Raw genomic sequence first — 20576 nt, 5'->3', positions numbered from 1 at the left:
ACCTTTCTGCCATGGTGCACCAAGGGGCTGGGAATTGTATAGACCCCCCCCGCCCCGGGCTGTACAGCTCACAATGAATGTATGCATTGAATACTAATTATATTATAATTGTATTGAAGCACCTCAGAGTGCAACATGATCTATGTTGATAACTCCAATACCATTGCACTGTCTGACTGTCAGTAATGACCATATTGAAATGATTGCAATAGTCATTGATTGTATTGAAGCATCTCGTGATCCATGTGTAAAAGTTGAATCTGATTGCACTTTTTGTAATGGCGATTTAGAAATGTTTTGTAACGTTCTTCCAGATATTTTATGAACTAAGTATTTTTTCAACAAAAAAAATTTCGGAGGGCAGTTAAGAGTCAACCACATAGTTGCGGGTCTGTAGTTACATGTAAGTCAAACCGGGTAAGGACAGCAGATTTCCTTCCCTAAAAGGATATTAGTGAACCAGATGTGTTTTTGGTGCAGGAAGGTGGGATTAGAAAGGGCACCTGGGTGTCCTCGGGCTGGCATGGACAAGATGGGCCGAATGGCCTCCTTCTGTGCTGTAACTTTTCTGTGGTTCTAAGGTTCACTAATGTCCTTTAGGGAAGTGAATCTGCTGTCCTTACCTGGTCTGGCCTACATGTGACTCCAGATCCACCAATGTGGTTGATTCTTAACTGCCCTCTGAACAAAGGCAGTTAGGAACGGGCAATAAATGCTGGCCTAGCCAGTGACACCCACATCCCACGAATGAAGAAAAAAAATCTTTCTATTCTCCTTTCGTTTGTGTACTTGCCTAGTTTCCTTTTGAAAACACCGGGGTGGTTTGCCTATTGGAATGAGTTCCAAATTCAAACCACTCCCTCAGAAAAGTAATTTCTCTTTATTTCCCTGCTACATTTATTAGTGACCGTTTTGTGTTTATGGCCACTAGTTCTGGATTCACTCACAAGTGGAAAAATTCTCTCCACATCTACCTGTCCAACCTAATCATAATTTTAAAGATCACTGTCAGGTCACTTGATAGACAAGGGAGTCAAGGAGTCACGGGTTATTTGGGGTTGGGGGGGTGGGGGGGGGGCTTCTGTGCCCATTTTATTGTATAGAGATCTTGACTGAGATTTTCAACCCCAGAGGGCAACCCCACACCCGGATAATCTCTGGGTCCCGACCCATGCTTGTGTCGCTCATGTAACACCATCTTCATATTCAGATGCCCTAATTGGACAGGTGGCAAACTCACCGTCCGACTAGTGGTGCTGAGTGCTGCCAGGAGGCAGGAGGGGGTGAGGGGAGGGGGGGGAGGAGGGAAGGGGGTGAGGGAAGGGGGTGAGGGAAGGGGGTGAGGGAAGGGGGTGAGGGAAGGGGGTGAGGGAAGGGGGTGAGGGAAGGGGGTGAGGGAAGGGGGTGAGGGAAGGGGGTGAGGGAAGGGGGTGAGGGAAGGGGGTGAGGGAAGGGGTGAGGGGAGGAAGGGGGTGAGGGAAGGGGTGAGGGGAGGAAGGGGGGGAAGGAAGGGAGGGGAGAGGGAGGGGAGGAGGTGGGGGAGGGGGGAGAGGGATGGGGGAGAGGGAGGGGTGGAAGGGGAGGGGAGGGGGAGGAGGGGAGGAAGGGAGGGGGAGGAAGGGAGGGGGAGGAAGGGAGGGGGAGGAAGGGAGGGGAGAGGGGGGGGAGGTGGTGGGGGAGGGGGAGGTGGGGGAAAAGTACTGGGAGAGGGAGATGAGCAGAAAAGGAGAGAGAATAGGGACAGGAGTGAGATTCAGCAAGCAAAGAATCAAGTGGTTTGTAAATTTTGAAATGAGTAAAACAGCCTAAGTATAGACCTCTACTGAGGAAGGTAATGGACACGAATAATTCAAGATGGTGAGGGAAGAACAGCTTGTATCCCAGCACTATTACCCTCAAATTAGTGCACAGCCAACTCTGCAACACATTATACACTGTAATTAAATGTAGTACCTTATAGAATCATAGAAAGTTTATGGCACAGGAAGAGGCCACTTATCCCATCATGATCTGCACCAGCTGAGAAATGAGCCACCCAGCCTAACCCCACTTTCCAGCAACTGGGCTGTAGCCCTGCAGCTTACGGCACTTAAGGTGCCTATCCAGATACCTCTTAAATGAGTTGAGGGTTTCTGTCTCTACTACCCTTGCAGGCAGTGAGTTCCAGACCCCCACAAGCCTCTGGGTGAAAATATTTTTCCTCATCTCCCCTCTAATCCTTCTACCAATCACTTTAATTCTCTGCCCCAAGTCACTGACCTCTCTGTTAAAGTAAATAGGCCCTTCCCATCCACCCTATCCAAGCCTGTCAATCAAATCTCCCCTCGGCCTCCTTTGTTCCAAGGAGAACAACCCCAGCCTATTCAACCTTCCTTCATAGATGCAATTTTCTGGTCCTGGCAACATCCTTGTGGATCTCCTCTGTAGCCTCTCTAGTGCAATTACATCCTCTCTGTAATGAGGTGACCAGAACTGCACATAGTACTCAAGCTGTGGCCTAACTAATCATTCAAACAGCTCCAGCATAACCTCCCTGCTCTTACATTCTATACCTCGGCTAATAAAGAACAGGATTCCATATGCATTCTTAACCACCTTATCGGCCTGTCCTATCATCTTCAGGGATCCATGGACATTCACTCCAAGGTCCCTCACTTCCTCTACACCCCTCTGTATTCTCCCATCAATTGCTTATTTCCTTTGCCTTGTTTGGCCACCCCAAATGCATCACCTCACACTTCTCTGGGTCGAATTCCATTTGCCACTTTCCTGCCCACCTGACCAGTCCCACTGTTCCACCACATCATGTACCTTAACTCCAGATATCCTCCTTTCTTCCATATCCCTTGCTACGCATACAAAGTTTAGAAGATTGTTATTTTTAAGCCATATATTTAAGGGAAGAGAGTCATGTGATTCTGTTAGGAGTTCAGGCCAGGTGGCTTGGTTACATGGGAACTGGGGGCCCCAATTCAAGAGTTACTAAGAACAAGGTGCAAAATGCTTGCACCTGAGAAGAGCTAGTGTTGTCAGCAGAGGGCAGTGTGCGTCTTTTCTGTGGACGGCTAGGCAGAATGCAGGAGGGAAGATGGTCCATGGTCAAAGAAACGCATCCTGTGACAATATAAGGTCTAAGATTTGTCCTGACGTGGCTGTGGGGAAAGAATCACGGAGCAGGCCTGTTCAAGGCTTTTCCGGAAACTGAGAGGGTCTAGTGAGAAGGAGGAATTGAAGGAAATTAGTATTACTAAAACAAAACTGCTGGAGAAATGAATGGGACTGAAAGCCGATAAATCCCCAGGGTCTGATAATCTACATCCCAGGGTAATAAAGGAGGTGGCCATGGAAATAGTGGATGCGTTGGGTTGTCATCTTCCAAAATTCTGTAGATTCTGGAACAGTCCTGGCAGATTGGAGGGTGGCAAATGTGGCCACTACTTAAAAAAAGAGGAGAAATCAGGGAATCACAGACCGGTTAGCCTAACATCAGTAGTAGGGAAAATGCTAGATTATAAAGGATGTGGTAACAGGACACTTAGAAAATATCAATGGGATTAGACAAAGTCAACATGGATTTATGAAAAGAGAAATCATGCTTGACAAACCTACTGGAGTTTTTTGATGATGTAACTCATAGAATAGGTAGCGAAGAACCAGCGGATGTGGTGTGTTTGGATTTTCAGAAAGCTTTTGATAAAGTCCCACATTAAGAGGTTAGTGTGCAAAATTAAAGCACATGGGATTGGGGGGTAATATATTGGCATGGATTGAGAATTGGTTAGCAGACAGGACAGAGAGTAGGAATAAATGGGCCTTTTTTGGAGTGGCAGGCAGTGACTAGTAGGGTACCGCAGGGATTGGTGCTTGGGCCCCAGCTATTCACAATATATATCAATGATTTAGATGAGGGAACCAAATGTAATGTTTCCTAGTTTACTGATGATACAAAACTAGGTGGGAATCTGAGTGGTGAAGAGGGTGTAAAGAGACCTCAAGGCAATTTAGACAGGTTGAGTGAGTGGGCAAATACATGGCAGATGCAGTATAATTTGGATAAGCGTGAAGTTATCCACTTCGGTAGAAAAACAGAATGGCAGAGTATTATTTAAATGGCGATAGATTGGGAAATGTTGATGTACAAAGGGACCTAGGTATCCTTGTACACCAGTCACTGAAAGCAAGCATGCAGGTGCAGCAAGCATTTAGGAAGGCAAATGGAATTTTGGCCTTCATTGCAAGAGGACTTGAGTACAAGAGCAAAGATGTCTTACTGCAGATGTACAGGGTCTTGGTGAAACCACTCCTGGAGGATTGTGTCTCCTTACTGAAGATAGGATGTACTTGCCATAGAGAGTGCAGCGAAGGTTCACCAGACTGATTCCTGGGATGGCAGGATTGTCATATGAGGAGAGATTGGGTTGACTCGGCCTGTATTCACTGGAGTTTAGAAGAATGAGAGGGGATCTCATTGAAACGTATACAATTCTGACAGGGCTGGACAGACTGGATGCAGGGATAATGTTTCCCTTGACTGGGGTTTCTAGAACAAGGGGTCACAGGCCCAGGATATGGGGTAGGCCATTTAGGACTGAGATGAGCAGAAATTTCTTCACTCAGAGGGTGGTGAACTTGTGGAATTTTCTACCACAGAAGGCTGTGGAAGTCATGTCACTGAATACATCTAAGGAGGAAATAGAGAGATTTCTAGACACTAAAGGCTTCAAGGGGTATGGGGAGAGAGTGGGAGTATTGCATTGACACAGAGGATCAGCCATGATCATACTGAATGGCAGAGCAGGCTGAAGGGGCTGAGTGGCCTACACCTGCTCCTATTTCCCATGTTTCGATGGTCACTTGATGTTATGGCTCGGTGAAATGGGGAGAAGTGAACCCATTGGAAGCTTGGAGTGGTGTTAGACTGGTTCCTGTAAACATTCCACAATTTTTCAGAGAGCGGGCAGTGAAACATGACTGTGGCGTGGTGTTTTTGGTCATGTTAAAAAGTTAAAGGGTGGATATCTTTTCCGTACTTTAGAGTAGTAGTTGCCTACTACGTCGTGTTTAGTCAATGTTGCTTTTAGTTTGTTTGTTAAAGTAAAAGCCTTAAAACTTGAAATCTTGTTTTGCAATTCCTTAAAGTTGGCCACTGGGAATTCAAATATCCTTAACAACTTTATCGGCCTCTACGGGGGTCGTAACAAATTGGGGGGCTCTTGCGGGATACAAATCTAGAGGCTGAAACAAGTACGCTGGAATTTGCCAGAATTTAAACTAACAGGATTTCACAGTTGTTTTTTCTGTATTTATTAAAATGTTAACATAGCTACGTCTATTGCTGAAGTGTTTCTCAAAAGAGGGGACCTGTCTGTCAATGCCCTGCAATGGTTAACAAGGTCAATTTAAAGGCAGTGGCCTCTAAAGAGAAACGTGAAAACTTGAATTAGAATTCCAAAGTGAAGAAGAAGAAAGAGAGTTTCAAAGAGTAGGAAAACCTTGCGTTTCCAAGAGAAAGGAAAAGAGAAAAAGAAAAATTAGAAGGGGAAAACCTTGGCCTGAATTTTCTGGTCGGCGGGTAAAATGATGTTTGGTGATGTTGGGCGTGCATCCTGATGTCACCAGGCGTCATTCCGATCTTCAGTTCGGCGGGCGTGCACCGGAGTAGGCTGCGTGCCCGCAGAACTGTTAAAGGCCTGTTGAGGCCGTTAATAATCTAATTAAGCTGATTGTCTGGGCTGCCCATCCAACCTTAAGGTTGGCGGGGGGCAGGCAAAGAGCCCAGGCGGCCTTCACATTTATCACGAAACTTCATCCACGGGCGGGATGAGACTTCACAAAGGCTTTATAAATTGAATAAAAATTTTTTTATTAATATTCATTGACATGTCCCAGCTCGTGTGACACTGTCACACGTGAGGACATGTCTGAATATTTTTTTAATTTCAATTCTTCGTAATCAAGCTAATCTCCCTGAGGCAGCTCCGTGCCTCAGAGAGATTTCTGTGCTCTTTTGCGCATATGCGCGACTCTCCCTCCCCCCCACCCCCCGCCCCCACAGGGAACGCTCAGCGCTTCCGGGTGCACGTCACGCTGGGCGGGCTTTAATTGGCCTGCCCACGTAAAGTGGCGGCCCGCAGCCAATTGCGGGTGGCAATCGGCTACACGCCTGCCTGTGCCCGCCTCCCGCCCAGCCCACCTGATGGGGAGAAAATTCTCCCCCTTGAATTCCAGAAACAAAAGGAAGCAAGGAAATTTGATCTGGTCAAAGAGATCAAATGGATTACAGGCAGTAGCAGGGAAACTTTGATGAGGAGTTGAACCAAGTCCTTGTTTTGATTTGGCAGGGGATTTCACCCAGTGCCTAAATTCAGTGAGGAAGGAGTTGAACTGAATTTTGTGTCATTTGAGAAAATTGCTACAATGGCCAAAGGAAAGCTGGACAGTCTTATTGCAAAGTGTGTTTGTGGGGAAAGCGTTAGGAGTGTATTCATCATTTTCAGACGTAGGACTATGATACAGTGCAATCTAGCGATTATGATACAGTGAAGAATGCCATTCTCAATGCATATGAGTTAGTGCCCGAAGCTTACAGGGAACACTTTAGAAATCTGAGGATGAAACAGAATCGGGCTTTGGTTGAAATTTCTAGGGAAAATGAAATTATATTTTACAGGTGGTAACGGGCTATAAAGATCGAGCCAGATTTTGAAAACTTCAGAGAGATAAAGTTAACGGAAGAATTTAAAAACGGTGTCCCCTTAGGATTAAAGTCCCAACTAGATGATGATAAGGTTTCTAAGATAAGGGCTGCTGCAATTATGGCTGATGACTACAAATTGTCTCTTAAACATGAGCAGCAGCAGATCATTGTTTGCAAACCCACACAGAAACAGAAAGGACAAGAGATCTGATAACGAAGAGAACACTGGTTACAGTGAGGAAGGTCGCAAAAATGAAAAGGCAGATATTCTTCAGAGTAGTTAAAAAAAGACAGTGTGGAGGATAAGAATGATTCAAGGGGACCAACACGTTATTCTATTATGGACATGTCATAACCGTCGTGTCCATTCTGGGCCTTTGAATGAGCAATTCACGTAAAGTCACATCCTGCCTTCTCTCTGAAGCCCTGCACATTCTTCTCTTCCAATAATAAATCAATTCCTTCTTGAATGCTTCGATTGAACCTGCCTCTACCACACTCTCAGGCAGGAAAAAATGCAACCCTGAACCAACCCTGAGGAATCCCAATGTCTGCTGCGCTCCAATCCAAAAAATAACTGTTCACTACGACTCTTTTTCCTGTCACTCAACCTACTTCATATTCATGTTGCCACTGTCCCTTTAATTCCATGGGCTTTAACAGTGCCGGCAAGATTATTTTGTGGCACTTTATCAAATGCCTTTTGGAAGTCCATACACACCATATCAACCTCATTACCAGGCTGTAAGATTTTGAGAAAAGACAGGGAAGTTGGGAAAGAGGAGAAGTAGCAATATTGATAAATGGCAAAATTGCAGAAGTAGAAAGGGATTTCAGAGCAGCTGAAAGACTATGAGTAAAATCAAAGAATGCAAGGCTCTGGTTGGTGTTGTCTACAGACCTTCAGATACTAGTCTCTTGTAGTTGGGGAGGGATTTTGGGGATTATAAGTATGGAGATCTGGGAGGCATGTAGCAAAGACAAGAGGAGATGTTAATTTTCATGATGAGTTGAAGCAGAACAACCATAGAGTCATAGAGGTCTACAGCACAGAAAAAGGCCCTTCGGCCCATTGAGTCTGCACCAGTCAAACAAGTACCTAACTATTCTAATCCCATTTTCCAGCACTAGGCCCATAGCCTTGTATGCCATGGCATCACAAGTGCACGTCCAAATACTTCTTAAATGTTAAGAGGGTTTCTGCCTCTACCACCCTTTCAGGCAGTGATAGTAAAGGCAATGAATTTTATAATATATAATGTAATCCAGACAGTTTTCTAGAATATGTTTAAGAAACGACAAGAGAACAAGCCATTCTTGATATAGTGATGAATAATGAACCACAATTAGTTAACAATCTGAAGGCAAGGGTACATCTTGCGAAGAGTGACCATAATATGATTGAAATTGATGTTAGGGAGGGAGAAGCAAAAATCACAAGCTAAGGTTTTAAATTTAAGCAAGGCAAACTGCAAAGAAATGGATGAACAGCAATTAACTGAGGCAGCCTGTTAATGGATAAATCCATAAACACTGGAAAATATTCCAGGAAGTAAGCCTGTGTAAAAGTCGAGCTATAACTTCTGGTGTCTCAAAAATTCGACTATAACACGAGTACATATGGTATTTTGCATCATTACGGTACAAAAGAGAATCCACAGCAGACTGCATCTATTATACCGTGCATCTCCTTTAGTTAAGTCACTTACCTGATCTGATGGGGAGTAATCGTTTTGTCGGACTTGGTCAATTCTGTCTAAAAAGCTGAAAGAAAAAAATTCCCATTTAATTATTTGTTTTGTGCCTGAAACTAGGAAGCAAAGCATGTATTTTATAAACTAATTGAAAAATCAATTGAGAAGGAACTGCCAATATGTATATCTTCACATATATAAATGCACTTACTGTAACACAAATTAGTTTTACACAAGTAATTGTCTAAAACAATAAACACAATTTGTAACACACGACAGGTTTACATGATCACACCCTAGCCAAGTAATTACATCCAATAAATCCCTGGTACTGAATGGATAGTTTTAACTTGTTGAGCAGTCAGTGAGTTGGATAATGTTGCTTGGTCACTTAAAGTTTTTTTTAAAAAATACAAAAATGTTGAAAACTATTTCGTGTTCAGCCAGCAGAGGGCAACAGAACACTTCTTATCCAAACTATCTACCGTAAATCTGCTACGTGTGGAGCTTCCTCTTTCAGACACAACACTAAATTATGAGCTATATTATTGGTAAGGCCACTTAAGAGCTGTGTACTTCAATTGCTTTAATCGGGTAACATACTTGGGTAAGAGAGTGAGTAAAGGGACGATGGGAGAGAAAAAAAAACCTCTCATTAAATGCAGGAGACAGAATTCTGGGTTGCCTGGAGGCTATGGAAAGTGGCGGTTAAGAAACCAGATGGAGGGAGTGGGAAAGGGACGAGTCAGGAGAGACAGGAAGTGTGGATAAAGGTGTTTGGAGGCAGTGGCGTTAAGTAGGGGTGGAGGCAGGCAACATTACAGAGCTGTCCTGAGTGTGCCCGGCACGGGCCACAGAACATGGGTTTGAAGCTGAATGCTGGGTCACAAAGACTGAAGTTGCACACAGTCCATTCAGGCTGGACAGCTGTCCTGGGAGGAGTTGCCTACACTTCACGCCTCATCAAATGCTTCAGGAAAGATTAATTTCAGCAAGACTAATTATTCATCCTCACAACAGATACAGCTGTAGCAACAACAAATGAGGGAGGGGAAGAAAATAAACAAACTGTGCGCCATTGAGCGCAGAGAAATCATTGATATTCCTCCTCATCTTTGGCCTGTCAGAGGAGTTACTGTCTTCCTGAGCTGGCCATTTTGCAATATAGAAAATATAGGTTCTCTCACTGATGCGAGCAGGTCAGTCTCTAACATAACTTTTCTAGTATTAAATAGTCAAGTGCTACCTCTGGACAAATGCTTTTGGTTGAGTTGCCAGCAGCCTGGGCCTGAATAAAAATTACGGGCTCGTGCTACAGCGAGGGTTAATTAAATGCTTTGTGGTTTCCGCCACCAGTTGCCGAGACAAATACAACTTCCTGAAAAAGAAATATTTTGAAGGTCAGGCCAAAATACCTGTGTTATGGCTAGTCACTTCTCAGCATCGCACTACAGTGTGCGTTTACAAAATGTAAAAATCTCTTGATGCTGTTGGAGTGAGATTGCAAGCTGCTCTGCTGTGCAAATTTCAACTTGGTGAGACCATTTCATATCAGGGCTATCGGAGCAGAGGGCAGACCGGATGATTCACCGTTTCATAGCATAGGAACAGGAGTGGCCATTTAGCTCCTCGAGTCCTGTTCCACTATTCAATGAGATCATGGTTGATCTGTGACCTATCTCCATATACCCACCTTCGCCCCATATCCCTTAATACCACTACCTAAGAAAAATCTATTAATCTCATATTTAAAACAAACAATTGGCTGCCGTTTGTGAGAGAGAGAGTTCCATAATTCTACCACCCTTAGCATGTAGAAACCTTTCCTACCATCACTGCTGAAAGACCTGGCCCTAACTTTTAGCTTGTGTCCTCTATTCCTAGGCTCCCAATCAGTGGAAATAGTTTTGTGCTTCCCAAACTTTTTCTTAGTGAGAGTGCCACAAAGGTGGGCCACGGAGGGGTAGTGAGGTTTGGGTGTGGTGGGAAGTGTTTAAACTCTGTTTCTCTCTCTGCAGATGCTGTCAGACCTGCTGAGCATTTACAACATTTTCTGTTCTCAGATACTGAGAGATGTCATTCCAAAGAAGAAAACTTTTGGAAACTTTCCATCATTCTCTCCAAACAATCTCCCAGGGCTTGAAGTTACATGGAAATTACAATATAGAAATAGGTCATTTGGTCCCAGTCAGTCCACTTTATAGTGTTTATCCTCCACATGAGCTGTAAGCCTAATCTTATATACCCACTCTGCTCCCCAAACTATTAATCCCAGTTTCCTTCAATTGCTTCTAATCTGAATTATTCTTAAATGTCCGACAAATCTCTGCTTTAATCACTAATTGGACATTGCCTGTTTTCATCTACCTTGTCCCATTCCTTCATAACTTTAAACACCTCTTTTCACCCTTTGATCTGCTCCGTTGAAATAAAATCAGGAGGAATGTTTCCATTGTGGAAGCGCTGACTAGTTTGGAGGTCTCTATCTCGGGGGGGGGGGATAAATGCGGGTGTTTGTGGCGCCAGGACTCGCTCTAGGTAGCCCTGCAGTGTGTCAGTTCCTTCTTGGTTTGTATTGGGCATTGATATCACCCCTGCCACCTGCCTCACGAGAGCCTCCCCATGAGGATGATGCTCATCAGGCATCCTTCTTCTTCAAGCAGGATGCCACAGAGATCTGAATCAACAGGTTTAGGCGTCCGCAGTAGCAGTTCAGGTGAGTGGGGGTCATGATCTTCCCCCTAACTGCTTTGAGGCTGGCCAACCTGGCATCAGAGGATGCCTCCATTTCGGACCCTGAACCTCTGCGATCCCTAGTTGGCCTGGAAGTCTGCCGTGTTCCTGCCCCTGGGATTAGTTATGTTGGTATCCCCATTTTCCAGCCCTGCCCCCTTTCCTGCTAAGTCCATGACCCTCTCCACCAGACAATCCAAACTCCACCAGGAGGTGTGAGGTACTGACTTCTTGCAGAATCGCTGTTCTCCACCATCAGGTCCCACTTGCATCTTTGACTCCTCTGGCACCATGAGGGTACTGATTGTACGTATGTATGGCATTCATTCATACAAAGAGGTTGGTGGGGTGGGGAGAAGGGATTGGAGAGGGAAAAAGCAGTCGAGATCGCGAAATTTCTTTGCACAGAAATGACAGAAACAGTCCATCGTCCCTGCCAAGTTGGTGCTTATGCTTGACATGAGCCTCCTCCTTCCCTATTTCATCTAACCCTATCAGTATAACCTATCCCTTTCCCCTTCCATATGCTTATCTAGCTTCCTTTTAAATGTGTCTTTCTGCATTGGAAACGAGACCTGGGGTTTAAGGAAGTGGTGCACTATGCTGCCATGGCTATCTCCCTTCCACATTTTTTTCTTGGTGTATTTCCAGCTCCGTACCCCAGTCAGGCCATCCTTTCGGCTCTGCATTTCTGCTATAAAGGCAGGCAGGCAGGCCCCACTCCGTCAGGTTTACTGCTTCTTTTTTCGATCTTGCTGTAACGCTGTTACCCAAGCAGCCCGACTTCCGCCAGTGCTGCCATTGCCTTAAGCAGCAGCAGGTTTTAGAATCAGCTACTGTGCTCCTGGCCACCCCTTTATCACGCCCCTACCTCCCACGCACACCCCACAAACAGTTCAATATCCCGACTTCTCTCCTGTTTTCAACAGTCCATTTTGGGCCTAAATCTTCCATCTTGTCCTGGCTCCGCAAGCGGCTACATTACTCACTCTGCAAATTGAAATTGCTGTCTGCCAGACCTCAGTTTGGTCAGTGTAACAGCAACTTGAAATTTTCATCTCCATATTTCTACCCTTCTGAAACTCTTATGTGCCCTCACAGATGTACCCCATTTCAGTGCACAGTCTACATGTCCTCTAGATGGCATTACCTCTCCCGATTACTAGCTGTCTTCCAATTGGCCGATCTATTCCTTTCAATCAACTATTTGGTTAAAAGGCAGATGAGATTCTTAAAAAATGTAAATGCTTCAGAACTGGAACAATATTGGGAGAATTCTTCTGCACCAACATCACCCAGGGTACACCATCTTTTTGTTCCAGGAGGCACAACAACAACTCACATTTATAAAGTACCTTTAACATCGTAAAATATCTCAAGCCAATTCACTGGAGTGTCATCAAAGGAAGTTGATGCCAAGTCGCATAGTGAGACATTTGGACAACTGACCAAAAGCTTGGTCATAGATGTATATTTTAAGGAACATCTGAAAGGAGAAGAGATTGCTAGAGAGGCAAAGAAATTTAGGGAATGATTTCCAAAACTTTGGATCTAGGCAACTGAAGGCACCCTCACCAATTGCGGGGCACAACAAACCAGAACTGGAGGAGTGCAGAGATCTGGGTGGCTGCAGGGTTGGAGGAGGTTACAGAGCTAGGGAAGGGCGAGGCCATCAATGGGTTTGAAAACAAGGGTGAGAATTTTACAATCGAGGTGTTGCTGGATCAGGAGCCATTGCAGGTTAGCGAGCACAGGGGGTGATGGGTGTATGGGACTTGGTGTGTGTTTGAATATTGGTGCCATACACCACTGACAGAAACCCCAATTCCCACAGCAAATGTTGGTACTCAAGCATAGAGGAGAACAACATTGTCATGTCTAGATGCTAACTTAGACTAGGAGAGACTAGATGGTCATACTCGCCTGGTATGGGCTTATATGCTGATTGATATCTTAGGCTTAACATCCTGGTACAATAAGGCAGTCAATCTGTTTTGTTCAACGGAGTTGAGTTTGACATTGGCTGAGCCCAGTGCAACTGTCAGTCAACTTGAATCATTCGATTTATGAAGTTGAGACTAGTGGGAGAAATTCCTAATTAGTTAAATCACCAAAGCAGAATCAGTGGTTTCATGGGTGGTGAGTGAGTTGGTGAAGCTTTGCATGGAAGGGGTATTCCCATTCAGGGTACCTGCACTTTAAACGAACAGCTGTCTTCAGTACGGTCATCTTAACCAATATCAGGACTATAACCATGTTAAAAGAGAATCTTCACTGATACTAACTACAAGCAGTCAGCAGTGACCTGTGAACATGGCCAAGAGCCACTGTAGCTAATCAGCTCTGGCACTCCATCATTTCAACAGAACTGAACTATGTGAATGGGCTTAAAGAAATAAAAGCCAGCTGTCTGACATAAATAGCCCAGTTTTTAAGAGGATCACACCCCCAATAAGGCAGTAAGTACGGAATACCATAAAACTGGTTACTATGGTTGGCAACTTCATGTTAAACCAATGGTGATTTTGGTAAAAAAAAAGTTTTAGCAATTATTGCTCAATTTTTTTTTTTAAAGCAATTATTGTGTTTCAACCTAATCTGAAATTTCCCCAGGTTTCACCTGCCAGCATTATCAAGCTATATTTGGAACAACATCCACAAATATTTCCAGCCACATGTTTTCAATTGCCTTCCAAATACCATGGGGTATGCTTTATAGCTTGCAAGTGCTGCATACCATGGAGAGGTTTCGGCACAATGTCACACCGTCAGAGAGGAAGTCACAATCCCAATGCTGGATTTCCAGCAAGAAGATCGCAGCTTCAAACCACATTACAGGCCCCTCTTTAAACCAAAGGATCAGGCCAACAATGCAACTTCAGCTTGTGTTCATACAGTGCTTCTAATGTAGAAAGTGTCCCACGGTGATTCGCAGAGACATTATCAAACAAAATCTGACATCTGACGAGTGACATAAGGAGATATCAGGCCAAATGACCAAAGGCTTGGAGGGTTGTCGGGCCGGAGGAGGTTACGGAGATAAGATGGGGCGAGGTCGCGGAAGCATTTGAAAGCAAGGATGAGAATTTTAAAATCGAGTCCTTGTCAGACAGGGAGGGAGCCAATGCAGTAAGTGAGCACAGGAGGTGGTGGATGAATTCCATCTAGCTCGTGGATACCTTTCTCCCAGAATCAAAATTAAACGAAGGTCAGCATTAAAAAACATGACTTTATATGGCTCTCCTGACACAAATCTGGAATAGCAGAATCTATCATTGCACTGTCGGGTGTTCTTCCACAGTGCCAGTGGGCAGAGCATGAAAATTTAATACACTTTACTTAAATCCTAATAAGAACATGGTGCCTCATAAAAATACATGTAGCTGGGAGAAGTTTAAAAACAATAAATTTCATGCTGTCTGTCACAAGTTGTTGTGTGAGTTAAGTCTGCAGTGAAGACCGGATGAGGACTTTTAGATATTAGTTAAAAAAAAAATACAGTGATAGCAACAGCGACCAGAATAGTGGTTAAATCTAGCTCTGACCTATTGTCATTAGATTTCCATAGTTCCAAAACAAGTGGCAAGGTATCATGGAGCAAACCAGGTGAAACAGTACCGAGTGACACACTTTTCTCCTCTCCCCCAAAACTGAGAGCTTGGGATTTTCCTCCAAATTGACACACAGTAACATCACACCACCGACAGACAGAACAAAGTGGTGATGAAGCAAAGCTCAATAGCTTATACTATCTGGGAGCTTTACTATCAATTGAAATGTGGGTTACTCAATTCACTGAGAACAGCAACTTCCTTCAAGTAAGCTTCCCCACCAACCCCCACTCTCAAAGATTTATTTTTGTGAATATTGCGCTTATCAAACTCAAGGCAGCTACTGTCAGCGTTGAGCATTCCCCTTGTCAGACACAACTTGGATGCAGAGTAAATTTCCATCTGCTCTGGCCCGAACAATGCTCAGAAGAGCACCTGCTGCGCCAACATGATGTATTTTTTTTTCCACTTCCCGCAACATTCAATCTGAATGAGACCTCCTGCCAATTTAATACCAAAAAGTGCAGAATAAAGAGTTTTTTTTATTATTGTTGATCTGAACCCACAAAAGAACTGAATTGAGGCTGCGCAGCCAGGCCTTTTGTACCGACCAGGCATAGGAGACTTTTAACCTCCTCAGGTTGGGTGGGTTTTGGCCCTAGGGGTGAAAGGTGAGTGTCTAACTCCCAGGTGAGGTTGATCAAAACTTCTATTTGTCATCACATAGAATTTGACTCTGGGAAAGTTACCTGACTCACTGGAGCAGGGCTACCAAAAATAAATACTTCTTAAAGACAGGAACCAATGAACAGGTCAGCCTATCTGTCTACTTCATATTCTACAACTAACTTTCACCATGAAGGTTGAAGGCAAAGAACTGCACCAGTGTGGCTCAGTAAGGGACTGAATGATCAGAATAAATAAAAAGCTTGAAACTCAAAAGAGAGGAATAGAACGGATGCTAAACTCCTATTTCTGTAAAACCTCAAGTCCACAGCAATCAAATTTAATGCAGTGTATGTGTAACATCCCAAACCAACAGCCAGTTTTAACACACTATTCCTGTCCGCCAGGAATTGCCATTTCATGAGTGCGAGTGCTCCAGCACAAGGATATGCTCTGGAACACATGGCCAACTGCCAGTCCATTAAAGCCAACAACCCCTTATACAAAAACTCCGCAATGATTTATTGTGGCCCAGATATGCGCCTGGCCATTTTGTTCTGATTTACTTATAGCAGTGCTATAAAAATACAGGACTCAGTGTTACTTATGATGGATAACTAGGTCATTGTGGTGCAGAGTCTGAAGCACTCCTCCTGGGAGGGGAAAGTTCTGTACCTCCATCATGCGTAATAGGGGCCAGGGAGACTAAAATGCAATGGGAGCATGGTTTCTGAACTAAAAAAAAGTGTGTATCTCTTATTAAAATCTGAACCAGAGTGAGAAGTTTTAGACTTTTTATACTTGCCAACTTGCACTTGACACCTGCAGTTGGTACAAGTTATCCTGTTGGAAACGTGTAGCACTCTGCTCTCTTTAAAACACATCTTAATCTGCGGTAACTTTTCCCTGCAGCATGCTCTCTACAGCAATGCACAACCATTCTAAACACCCAAACCCCTATTTCATCATCCATTCCAGGTCAAAATCAGCTGCAAAATGAAACCATCCTCTTACAGGGAAAACTAGAAACATGGGTGATTCAAATATCACATGCCATGTAACCTTAGAGCCTAGTGCATCATCCACCTATCCTTCCAATCTACCCTACAGGCTGATTTCACTCTTCATGTGTGCGCACGTTTTGGATACATCCAGTACAGTTTTTTTCAAAGCAGAACAATCACATTTAAATTAAATTCTTATCTACAAATCAGGTTCGCAGCACCGAATGCAGTGCCTTTGTGAAGTCGACTGCTTTGGGCCGGATGCAATGATTGGAACAGGACTTTCATTATTAGCGCTTATGACCGGTTTATGGTTTAAAATTAGAGAACATGACCTTTACGGAAGCTGTGGGGGCGTGGGGTGCAAAAGTGCTATTTAAAATGAATCAGCCATTTAAATGATTTGCCCTTCGAAACTGCAACATCAGCATTGGTAATGGCTTGAAAACAAGTCTCAGATTTCAGCTTCCGTCTGCAGCATCCAATCAAAAGTCCCCACCAAAAAAAAGCGCTCTCATATTTTAACCACAGCAGCAACCGCTGACATGTTCTTGAAATAAAAAGTTGTGCATCTGTACAAATATACAGCCGCCTCACCCAACACCACCGGCGGACCTCGTTGTTATCCAACTGCAATCTGGTCACTCCTGAATAAGAGCTGAAAACTGATAATAGCCATGATGGCGATGGAACTGGTAATGCTGCAGGGAAAATAATCCAACTTTCAAAAACCAGACGTAAAATCTGTTCAAGGGCAGCAGCAGAATAGTTTGCTCTGTATTAACATTAAAGCATATCCGGCATTTGAACCCAACAATAAGTGGACTTCTGTGCATGCAAATCAATTGAATATACTTTACGGTTAAGGCACTTTATGCTGAAGACTTTCTTCTCCATTGGTGCAGAGTGATATGGAGGCTAAGCCCTGTAACTTGGGCCTACTATCCACATATACATGCACAAACTGTTGAAGGTGGCAGGGTAGGTTGAGAAAGTGGCTAAAAAGACTCACGGCATCCTGGGCTTCATAAACAGAGGAGGTTATGATGAACCTTTATAAAACACTGGTTCAGTCTCAACTGGAGCATTATGTCCAATTCTGGGCATCATATTTTGGGAAGGGTGAGAGAGAGGTGAATAGCTCCAGGGACGAGGGAGTTCAGCCATGAGGATAAATTGGCAGAATCTCGTTCTGTTCTCCTTAGAGAAGGTTGAGACGGGATTTGATAGAGGTGTTCAAATCTAAACACAGTAGATGGGGAGACATCATTTCCATTGGTGTTGAGAGCCTAGGAGTGTGGTGGAAGCAGATTCATTTGTATCTTTCACAAGGAACTGGATAAGCATCTGAAAAGAAAAAATAATCAGGGCTACAGGGAAAGGGTGGGGGAGTGAGACTAGTTGGGAGTTGCTCTCCTAGAGAGCTACAATCGACAATGCAGGCTGAATGGCCTCCTGCACTGTAAACGTTCAATGGTTCAATATTGTCCCGAGCAGGTTTAAGTACGTACATTGCAACAGAGACTACAATACTTCATTGGCTGTAAAATGCTTTGGGATGCCCCGAAATTGTGAAAGATGCTACACAAATGCAAATCTTTCTTTTACTTGTTGCTTAACAAAGCCTTTAAAGGATCTCCCTCTCTGTTTGAAGAACAGTATTCCCCACTTTTTCTTTAAAAATAAAAATCAAGGTCTTCAAATCAAAATAACTTGATTGTAACTGAAAGCAGCTTATGGGAAAGGCACATTATGCTAAATAATTTCTTTGGAGAGCTTCCTTGCCAGTGATAAATGAAATATAGCGCAGATTAGGCAGCTGATACAACGAAAAAAAACTATAGAGAACAAGTGCAACAGTTAGAAATTTCAAGGTTTTCTCAAGGCTGCAACTACAAGCTTCTTTCTTTAGTCTCTTTCTTAAATATATAGGGCAGGGTGGAACATAGAAGCTAAAGGTGATCTCATTCCCAAGACAGTTCTTGCACTTCAGTCCCTGAGAGGATATTATCCCCATAAAAGGGTAGGCAGTGCTGTGAAAGAATTTTTAGCAGATGTTCGAAAGGGAAAAGGGGAGGATTCTAAGGCAACTGGACTCATGGGTGTGCTTTTTATTTCCTGTTTTTTCTCAAGTGCTGAATAAGATGGTAATTGACAAACTGATGGAGGAAAGCTCAAACAGTTAGAAAAGAGCCAGAGGTGCACAGGAAAGGAAATTGGATTTGCTTAATGTTTTACAGAAAAAATAAGAGTGAGAAAGTTTTATTGTTCCCTTTTAAAAAGGCACAGTTTAAAAACCTTATACTTCACTTCCATTGTTTTGAGCTAAGTCTTCTTTAGGTATATATTTTTCTCCATCATCACGACAATATGCAACTCGATGGCTAACAGAACACTTGACAGCACAAGATTTCTGAATACAAAATTCTTAAAAATAAACATATTATAAAGTCTAGAAAAATATGTAATGAAGATTAAACGTGCTGTCTGTGCTCCTTGGCGTGCACTGACATATCCCACCTCCTGACACAAGGAATGAATCATTACGTTGCACTTTACAGCTATTCAGATCTTACAGATCGCCACGTATGAAAGAGCTGGCTTAAAAATACAGCACAAAATGACACCTGAGAAATGAAAACAGTCGGCATGAGGGGGTTCAAGAAAGCTTCCTGAATAAAAGCATAAAATAAAGCTCGGAAGCTGTGGGAGGTCAAATGATATAAAAGTGGTCTATACTACAGCCAGGCATCAAGTACCTGCAGCATTTGAACTCTGGAAGAGGAATGGGAAAGAGGGAAGAAAACTTTGATGATTCAACACATTTGAACGCTGAAGGACATAACAACTGAGCAGATTGTTGGACAGACCCACGTCACCAATGATTACAAACCTCTTCTTAGAACAGCTCACACCAGAAATAAAACCATCCAGGGTACTGTGTGCTTTGCCTGGGTCTACTGAAGTCTGTGTTGTTTTACTGTGGCTTAACGGAGGTGTAGCTGGGAGCTAGATTAATTAGAGGACTTAGGAGTTATCATAGTAGTAATTTGCGTAATGTGCTTAAAATCGTTCCTTTTATTAGTAAGTGTTTAATTGAGTTTTGTAAAAAAAAACTCTAAGACTCGGTGGACTTATTACCACTGAATTCAAAGCACGCACCTTGAAATAAAAATACAAATTGCAAAAACAGTTGTGGCAGCTGTTTCAAGTTTCCCTCTGGGATTTGAGCAGCTCAGCATTTACCATTCGCTGTGCCATAACAGGGATAACTTTTGGTTTTGCATGTGACCACCCCCCCTCCCAGCCCAACTCCTGACATAAGCTCGGGTACTGGCAGTCCTACGTTATGCCACTTGGAGCAGAGGGTCTTCAGATGTCAGCTTAAGAAAAGATTGTTGACCTGTTCTTTGAGCAAAAAGATTTTCATTGCTGTGTCTGATTGGATCTTAGAACATAAGAACTAGGAGCAGGAGTGGGCAATTCAGCCCCTCGAGCCTGCCCCGCCATTCAATACGATCATGGTTGATCTCATTTCGGCCTCAACTCCAATTTCTCGCCCTCTCCCCATAACCTTTCAACCCATTACTAATTAAAAATCTGTCTTTCTCCTCCTTAAATTTATTCAGTGTCCCGGCATCCACTACACCCTGAGGTAGTGAATTCCACAGATTCACGACGCCTTTGAGAAAAGTAATTCCTCCTCGTCTCTGATTTAAATCTACCATTCCTTAGCCTAAAACTATGGCCTCTTCTGTGTGATTCCAGAACAGCTCACTGGATAGTGATCCAGTAAGATTACCTTGGGTAAAACTGTAACAAATAGTTTTGTGCACTTCTTGCTCCAGATATAGTTCCTGAAGAAGTGGGGCTCTGATAAGGAGAAACTGTTTCTACTGGCAGGAGGATCATTAGCCAGAGGACACAGGTAATTGACAAAAGAACCAGGGGGAAAGATGAGAAGATTTTATTTTACAAAGTGAGTTCTTATAATCTGGAATGTTCAACTGTAAGGGTGATGGAAGATGACAAAATAGTCATTTTCAAAAGGGAGCTAGATAAATAGTTTTAAAGGAAAATTTGCAGGGCTACAGGGAAAGAGCAGGGGGAAGTGGAACTGCTCAGTAGCTCTTTCAGAGGGCTGACAAGGGCACAAAGGGCCAAACGGCCTCCTCCTACGCTGTATGATTCAAACTGCATCGAACAGAAAGTACTTCCCTTGCAAATTTAC

The 20576-nt window shown here is 43.6% G+C and overlaps 1 protein-coding gene and 1 long non-coding RNA gene across 4 annotated transcripts in view; both read right to left on the bottom strand.

The window, feature by feature from the left end:
• LOC144680013 (uncharacterized) overlaps positions 1–20576 on the bottom strand; it is a 773835-nt gene that overhangs the window by 248485 nt on the left and 504774 nt on the right. The gene's annotated exons all lie outside the window — the stretch shown is intronic.
• LOC144680003 (guanine nucleotide-binding protein G(s) subunit alpha isoforms short-like) overlaps positions 1–20576 on the bottom strand; it is a 346956-nt gene that overhangs the window by 20273 nt on the left and 306107 nt on the right. For all 3 annotated transcript variants that reach the window (XM_078541076.1, XM_078541077.1, XM_078541078.1), the window contains exon 6: positions 8407–8461. In XM_078541076.1, coding sequence (XP_078397202.1) covers positions 8407–8461 — 55 coding nt within the window. The remainder of the gene's footprint in view (positions 1–8406; positions 8462–20576) is intronic.

This window comes from Cetorhinus maximus, chromosome 4, assembly GCF_964194155.1.
Source record: "Cetorhinus maximus chromosome 4, sCetMax3.hap1.1, whole genome shotgun sequence".
Classification (NCBI taxonomy): Eukaryota; Metazoa; Chordata; class Chondrichthyes; order Lamniformes; family Cetorhinidae; genus Cetorhinus; species Cetorhinus maximus.
This window is presented reverse-complemented; position numbering and strand designations above follow the sequence as displayed.